The sequence below is a fragment of the Ursus maritimus genome (genome assembly GCF_017311325.1).
Source record: "Ursus maritimus isolate PB19 chromosome X unlocalized genomic scaffold, ASM1731132v1 scaffold_X1, whole genome shotgun sequence".
In the NCBI taxonomy this organism is placed as follows: domain Eukaryota; kingdom Metazoa; phylum Chordata; class Mammalia; order Carnivora; family Ursidae; genus Ursus; species Ursus maritimus.
In genome coordinates, this window is record NW_024423319.1 from 29,787,807 (window position 1) to 29,796,363 (window position 8,557).

The 8,557-nt window shown below is 52.9% G+C and overlaps 1 protein-coding gene across 1 annotated transcript in view; it reads left to right on the forward strand.

Moving 5' to 3' along the window:
- The first annotated feature begins 1,984 nt into the window (after nt 1-1,984).
- TMEM255A (transmembrane protein 255A) overlaps nt 1,985-8,557 on the forward strand; it is a 54,966-nt gene continuing 48,393 nt past the window's right edge. Inside the window, exon 1 of the mRNA XM_040628475.1 lies at nt 1,985-2,272. Within this exon, the coding sequence (XP_040484409.1) occupies nt 2,215-2,272 (58 nt within the window). The 5' untranslated portion in view covers nt 1,985-2,214. The remainder of the gene's footprint in view (nt 2,273-8,557) is intronic.

The window sequence follows — 8,557 nt, forward strand, 5'->3', positions numbered from 1 at the left end:
GAGCCAAAATCTCTAAAGAATGTGGAAAGCTGTCTTTTCCAGCCTGTGTAAACCCTGCTTTCTTCAAGGCTCCTTTCACAGAAACAAAATCAGTTTGTTCCGAAGTACTCCTGAGAAATCAACGCTGTTGCAGGAGCTCTTCCCATTAAATATGCGAGTGAAGGGGGTGGGGAGTGAAGGGGGTGGGGAGAGAGAAGTCAACAGAACTAAAGACAAACACTGCAAAAATATAAGTTACAAGACTGCTGTCTGCCTGAGATTGACACACGAGCCAAGCATGCTTAAGACACACTCCTCTACACCAGTGGGCATCTTGTCTCTATCTAGGACATATATCACAGATTTCCAAACCACATCTATAGTGTAAGGCTGCTAATAATACCCTGACACGGCATTCAGCCGGGCCCCTGGGGTGCCCAAGTTCTTTACAAAGGGCTTCCTTTTTAACCTTCAGGAAGCATCTTTTCTTCCTTTGGAAGATGGGAAGGGGCAAGGGCCCTTGGTCCCATTTCGTAGATAAGGAAACAAAGCCTTGCAGTAGATTAACGGAGCTGGAAAGCCAGAGCTGGAAAGAACCAAGTTCTCTTCTTGATCCCATCAACTCTCAGGGGAGTTTTATACTTGATTTCTTTTTTTTCCGGGAGGACACCGAAAGAGGGTTGCCCCAATCATCAGGAGAGGTGGTTGGAAGGAGACGCGGCAGTGAGGACCTTGGCGCTCTCACTGGGACAGAATGGATGCCTTCAAACAGGGAAATTCCGTGGGATGAGGGGCCCACAGGGCTGAGCTGCCAGAGAGAACTGCCAGCCCATTGGTATCCTCTTCCTCACCTCCCGCCTCATTCTGTTCTGCTGCTGTTTTGAGGACTCAAAACCACCCTGTGGGCTGACAATGTAGTGATTCCAGCCCAATAGCCTAATGGGGTCTGGTAGGATCGGTTGGGAGGGACTTTGCTGTCCTCCAAGATCAAGGACATTTCCCCTTCACCCTCAGTTTCCCCTAGCAATTCACAGTGGATTCTGGTGGCCAGGGCGATTTCATTCTTTCCAAAGTTACCTGTGTTTTCATCCTTTTGTACCTCTTGGGGCTAACGAATTCCTTAGGTTTTCAATATGCCATATAGAGTGATATCTCTTTTCAGTTGCCATAGCAGCAAGAGCACTGACCTGGGAGTCCAACAGATCTAGGTTCAAATCCCACCTCTGTCATTTACTGGCTGAGCAGCTACAGGAAATTTCCGTGCCTTCTCTTAGATTCAGTTTCTTCACCTGTAAAATGGGATGATGGTACTTCCTCTTCCTGCCTTGCATGGCTGTTGTGATGAGAAAATGAGATCCTTGACGTAAAAGCATCTTGACCAAAGCACAAACTGGGGTGGTGCTGATGCATAGTCGCATTTGCTTTAGCTGAATCTCCTAGCTCTTAGGGGGCTGTTGGTTCTAGAATTCTCAGATCTGATGAATAAGGCTGTGTTCCCTCTCTCCCTCTCTGCATAATTTTATACACTCTGGTCACATCCCTTCCCAGCCTTCATCTTTCTAGACTAAAGAGTCTGCGTTTGTTTAATCTATCTTCATATGGCAGCCCCCTCTACCCTCCCCCACCCCTTGATTATAGAGTGGCCCTTCTCTGGATCATCTCCAGCTCCATTATGTCATTCTGGAAGCACTAAGACCAAACCTGCACAAATGTGTGTGTGTGTGTGTGTGTGTGTATTCATCAGCTCTGAACCTCTGACTCTGTCCCCTCCCCAATTATAAATCCTAGAACAGGATGCTTGCCCAAGACCCTCTCTCCAAACTACAGAGAAGGCTGATTGGCCCCAGGCTGTAGCTTCCCCCCTCTTTCTCTGCGCAGCCCTGGCCCCAAGGGGCTAAAACGGCTCCCTGTCTGGCTTGGGAGGCTGGGAGGTGGATAACTAGGATGGGGGGGCCGAGGGGGAGGGAGGGGGGGTCTTGCGCAAGCGCACGCCGCTGCTCGGACCGCCAATGCTGCTGCCTCGCCGAGCAGAGGGAGGCAGAAGAGGAGGGAGGGAGAAGAGGGGAAGGGAGGGGGAGGCGGCACTTGGGCTGCAGCTCGCAACCAGAGGCACTCTCTCTAAGCTCTCGGAGGGACGGGGAGCGGCAGCCGCGGAGTAGGATGCCCTGCGGGGCGCCCTGAGCCGGGGGCGCGTGAAGCTGCTTCGGGGGCCGGGGCCACAGGGCAGCTTTCACTATGCATCAGTCCCTGACTCAGCAGCGGTCCAGCGACATGTCCCTGCCCGATTCCATGGGTAAGTCCAGCCGCCCTTCCTAGGGGCGGCGGCGGCTAGGGGTGAGTGCGCTGCCCTCTGGACTACGAGCGCCCCGGCAGACCCGGGAGCCGGGAAGCGGGAAGCGGGGCTAGGTAGGGGGGTCCGCGCGCCCCAGCGTCTGGGTCGCCGACCAGAGCCCCAGGGGAGCGGCCCGGCGGGGGCGGGGGCGACGCGCGGGGATGGGAGAGCCAAGCTTGCGTCGGAGTGTCCCTGCCCCGGAGTGCGGGTGTGTGCGTGTTTGTGTGCGTGTGCAGACAGACTTGCAGCCGGTGGTAAATTCCAGCTGTCTGGGAATCAAAACACTTCCCTGCAACCTGCGCCTTCGCTTTCCATTCGACGCTCCCTCTTTGCAAAGTCCCCGTCACTTCTAAGAGCTCACGACTAACGACAATTAGGAGAAGCAGAGTCCTCGTCCTCTCCCAACTCTGTCGAAGGTGCCCAGAAATTCAGAGCTGCAGTGGGGGGGGGCAGACTTGCACCTCGCTGATGGGGGGGTTTGCGCAACCCTGGGGGATGGGCAGGGGGGGGAGAAGAAAGGAGGGGGGTTGGCGGGAGGGGAATTCCTAAGGAATCACTCAAGACAGCCCAGCCCTGCCGTCTGCAGCAGCAGGATCAACATTCCTTGAATTTGATTCCTACTCTGCTCCAAATGCACGGAATGTGCGTGAGTGTGAAAAAAAAAAGGTGTATGGGGGGGGGGGACGAGTGAGAGCGCGAGAAAGAGCGAGCGCGAGCCCGCGCATCTTCTGAAGTCGCGCTTTCTCTCTCGGGGTGGAATGGGGGGGAGACCCACTAGCCTGATTTGGTTCAACACTTTTCCTCATCACATCTGGGGGACAGCTACCTCTAGGCACCAACTTGGCTGCCCCTCGAAGCTGCGTTTTGGTAGTTAGAAACAAAACACAAACCCAGTCCCCCTCAGCTGTTAGGCACCTTCCCAAGCCCTATGATTTCACTGGGCGGAGAAATTAATTTGGAGCCCAGGAGAGCGGGAGGGGATTGGCAAACCATGATCCCACCTAATCTTAAAATTCGCCTCGGATACACTCTAACCAAATCGAATTATCTCTTGCCAGCATACTTTACATTCTGCAAATTTCCTCCGTCCCGAATTCCTGCCATCCAATCTGCTTAGGTCTCCGATGAATTTGCGGGAACATCTCAAGAGGAGGGGGCGGGGAGAGGGTTGAACCCCCTATGTGAGCTCCCTACAGCCTGCATAAGACTGGGTCTCAACAGAATTCGTTCACCGGAGGGGCCTTTCTCCAGAAAGTGTCATCTCCTAGATGGTGGGAAGATCCGTATTTTCAATGGTTTTGCCTATTCAGTATAAGAATTTGCTCTTTTTTATTTCTAAGGCTGTAGTTATTTGCAACGTGGTCCAAATGAGGCCAAGGACTTGGGTCCGAATCCAGAACCCAGCAGTACCAGACTCCCCCCAGTTGTCTAATACAAGCGCGCGCACCCCCCCCACACACACAAACACACACGCACGCACGCGCGCGCACCATGAACACAGATGCACTCCTCACCTTGGCCAGCTGTGGCGCCAGCGCAGCCCCTGGCTCCCCGACGCCAGACTGTTGCGCCAGGGAGGGCTGGGTGGAAGAGTGCGAGGGCCCGCAGCGCGCATTCCCGCAGCGGGCCACAACCACCTGCAAAGCCGGCCTCCCGCGCCGGCCCGTCTGCCTGTGGCGGAGTGGGCGGGTTAGGGGGCCAGGGCTTTAAATGTTGCTACTTGGCACATGGCTCTGTGGGTTGGGGAACAAGATGAAGAGAGTTGTTTCTTGGGCTCCCAGGGGCCCTCGGCCAATCTTGCGTTTCTCGAAAGATCTGCGCAACAAGAAGCTGAGTGGGCTTCGCCCAGCCCAGACTCGACACTGCGGGAAAAGAATCATAGAGCCCTTACAGATGCGCGAGCCTGCTCCACGCGTCCCGCTTTGTAAAGTCCGCAGACCGAGGGCACTAGCAAATTCCTGAGTCGAGCGGTAACCCTGGGTTTCCACAGTTTGGACAGGGGAGTCTCCCCGGAGTTCCCTGGCTCGGGTCCCGCACAACCCAGGCCTGAATCAGCGTCTAGGCTATTTAGGAGCTACTCCCACTTAACTCAGCGCTGGCAACGCCACCTTGCGTGGCGGGGGAGGGGAGGGGAGGTAGTGTTTCAGCCCCCAAGGGGCAGCATTTCTGAGGGGATTCCCCCTACAGGCAAGACACAACCGCAGCCCAAACAATACAACGTAAAACACACAGACACACACTGCACCAAGGTGCCTGCACGCTACGTTTGCCGGCTGCCTGGGGATGAACGGTTAGAACAAGGGTCGGGGCGGAGCGGGCGCTTGGCAATATGAGGGTGGTCATTTGACCAGCGCCCCTACGTCCCCCTCCCAGCAACCCCCTTCTCCCTTTTGGCAACACCGCCCCCAGGCGCTGAGGCACCTCTACTACAGCGGGGCTCTCCTTCCCTCCCAAATAACCTATTTGTAATTCACCAGTGGCCTTGGACGTCTCTGGATAAAGAACTGCGAAAAGGAGGAGGGGCGGGGGGGGCGGGATAGTAGCACCTTTAAGGAAATGTTTGGGAGATTGGCAGAGCCTCGAGGCTCTTGTGTGGGCAGCCACCTGTTTCCACCGATTTGCAAAGCTGGGACTTCCCGGGAACCCTCCCTGAGTGGCAAAGCTGACTCAGGTAAGCAAACCCTAATTGGTTCAGAAGATGACCCCCCCCCAATTAGCCAGTCATCTACAACTTAGTGTACAGGACAGGCTACTGGGCCTCTGTCCTGGCTGCGCTCTGATAGTGATTACACACCCTGTAATCAAGGGGGTAATCAAGAACATGCACGAGGTAAAACATGAGTAAGCAGAGACAATCTTCCCACCTTCTGGCAACCCACACCTTCGTTCCTGTCAGCTACATCATCTTGGAACTGGATTTATCATATGGCTTGTGTACCAGATCCACAATTACAACGGTAATCGTAGCAGTTACAATGAATATGTGTATCGAGTAAGATGTATAGGAACTCTGAGACATGAAATACCGAGCGATTCGAGTACAGTAGGCTTGGTAAGAAAAACTTTTGGAGGAAGTGAGTTTTGAGCAGGTTTTAGAGGAAGGGAGGGACTCAGAAGACCGCAGTGCAGGTGGGGGCTCTGACGGGGGCGGGGACCAGGCTGTATCTAGAAGGGTGCAGACAGCAAATACTTGGGCACTTCTAGAGCTGAGCAGCCGGGTCGTCAGGAATCTGGGGTGGAGGTGGGGCACTGCAGAGAGGGAGGGCTGCGGTAGCTCTGCAGGGAGGCTGCTGGGGGTGGAAGGGGGGCAGGCGATGCCAATGACGGGATTTCAGACTCTCCCACTGCTGTTGGTTGCAGGGGTGGTGGTGGTTGTTTCAACAGAAATATACTGGGCGCCAAGTAGACAGGCCAGTGAGAGACGCTGGGGTTGTGTGGTAGCAGTTGACCAGAAGGCTTTTAGTTCTGGGGACCCCTCAGGTGTGCCCTATTTTAAAAAATCAGTTCTACCAACACAGCTTATATTTATTCATACGATTCCCCCCACCCCTTTTTGATTAGAAGGGAAGCAATTCTGATATGTTGCCTCTTGTTTATTCAACAAGTATTGACTGCTCTCTGGGTATCAAACACCGTGATAGGCACTGTTTTCAAGTACCTCCTGCTTTATTTCGGCGCCTCACGGTATCGGACGGAGGTTTTCGAAAGGTTGACTAAACAAAATCGGAGTCAGATGTTCCTGCGTTCGTGGGAACATCTAAGGCAGGCCCCAAATTGTGCCGTAAGAAGCATAGGGCTTCCTTCTAAAATGAAACAAGCACGGGAAAATGTCCTAAACAGACACCATGAGCTACCTCTTAGTAGCCCGGACCACACATTCAGAGAACGGGTGTGTCTCGCTCCAAGTAGATGTGACTTGTAAGTCCAATTGACACTAAAGGTAAATGGAGAGGTGATTCTGCACATTTTAAAAGCATTTGCCCCAGGGTTCCTTATGATGGTCAACTTCCCAGGTGCAACTAGAAATAATCTCATCTTACACAATTACAGTCCTTATAGTGTAAAGTAGGGGGTGACTTGGGGGAGGGTGTGAAGGGGACAGAGAATAGATACTCAACTTGTGATGAGAGAGTTTTCTTAGGAATTTTCAAAGTAAATCCTATCTAGAGGCAAGGCCCCTGTAAATCTGTGGGATCTTTGCCCAGGTTTCTCAACTGACTGGATTTTCAACTCCGGTTCTAAAGCAGGGGGAAAAAAAATAGATTTTCAAATGACACCATGTGGTTTGCTGAGTCACTTCTCTGACCTGGCTCCTGTGCTTGTAAGAGCTTAGAGTGATATTTGCAAAGGAGACCCAAGAGCTGTGAATAGGATTTAAAGCCACTTGGCAGGGAAAGAGCAGGCGAGTGATACCGAAAAAAATTAAAAAGACCATACACACACTCCCCCGATTTAGTCTCTAAAGTTGATATGTTTTCTGGGTGAGGTGTTGAGCCACTTTCGGTGTCACAAAGATACCCTTGGTGTCTCCAGATGTTCCCTCACTGTCTTTTGCTAGTTCGAGGCAGGGGAGGGCTAAGATGGGGTGAGTGACAGAGGAGAAGGCAGGTGGAATGGGAGGCGATGCTGGTAGGTTTAGGTTAGAGCCCCTCTGTGGAAACAACTCGCAGGTTCACTGAGAAGCATCCGTCATCCAATAGACTCAGGGACCCTGGTTTAGACACTCACGTAGGGCCCACTAACCTTCAGGTGAACAGGAAATAAATCCTGGCCCCCCTCTCCCCACCCCCACTCCTCCAGGCCCCCTCTCTCAGCCCTGCTCCGGGTGTTTCCACTAGTCAGCCTGCCATCTGCATCCCAAATAGCCATCTCTCTCGAAGGGCCCTGATGTCACAGGTGTCGCTAGTGGTCCTTTATGCTCTTCCCCGTGGAGGCTGGACTCAGGCCCCACTGGAGAGGAGACTCATCTCCCAACTTTCCCTACCTCTGCTCCCAGGGCGAGGTCTGGCGCTTTAGTCTGTGGGTGCCTATAAACGCTCCAGCCACTGTACATTTCAATGTGAAGTAGTCTCAGAACGGGATCGCATTAGAAATGACCCTGATGAGTCATGTCCCTCACTTTCCAGGCTGACGTCAGGGGAGACCGCCAGCCCCTCCCACCTCCCTTGGAGCCCTCGGCAGGGCCCGCACTGGGGAAGACGAGATGGGTGGTGGAGCGAACCCAGGGTGGGACTCCTGGCCCTTTGCGTCCACACCAGGAGGGCAGATCGGCTGGGGGCTGCACGGCCCGCCACAGCCCTTCTCTCCCCCCACCTGGCCTCTGGCTCTCGCTGGCTGTCTCGCCTCCCTCCCCCTTCCTTCATCCCCTCTCCCCTCCCTCCCAGTGGTGCAGTCTGGGCGGCTTCAAAGGCGGCTGCTGCCTTGAGGCTGCAGTGAGGCCTCTCAGAATGATGGGGTCCTGGGAGCAGATTCTAGTGGCCTCTTTAGGCCCATAAATGCCACTCAAGCCGTCTGGGTGGGAGACCCCATCATAAGGCTCCCCGCTGCTTCATCCTTCTCACTAGAGAATGGACTCTCCTACCACGCCCCCCGTTTGCTTCTGTTTACAGAACTCCTAGGTGGGAACTCATGCCTGGTATTTCCTGCTGAGAGCCCCTTCCCCAGGCCAGAGAAACGCAGGCGGAGTGTGGAGCGGTGCTGGATTTCTTTGAAAAAAAAAGATTAAATTCAAAAGCGAGTCTAGATACCATTTTTCTATCTGACTTAATAAGCCTGTTTTCGAAAAAAATATTGGTTTGCGCTATCATGTCTGATAAGCACTGAGTAGGAGAGCGGGTTTCTTGTCGTTTATATTTATGTCACCTCACATAAGCCTAAACGTGTGTAAGTTATAATCTTCCCCATCTACCTCCCCCGGCACATATCTTTGTGGACTAATGGCCTCCAAACACTTACTTTATTACACACATTTGTTATGTGACAGATCTTGCCAACACACCATTTTAAAGTTTATATATGAGGTGGCAAATGTCAGAAATAAATGAAAAAAAAAATCCCAGTACCTGGCTTGGTTGTGATATTTACACTGAAAATGAAATTTCCTATCTCCAGCTTATGAAAAAAACCCTCTCGGTCGCATATTGGCTTTAAAATATTTTCATTTAATGCCTCCACAGGCACACTTCCCATTTATCATATGCCTTATAATTTGGCCTAAAAAAAAAAAACACTCTACTAAGTGGGTAT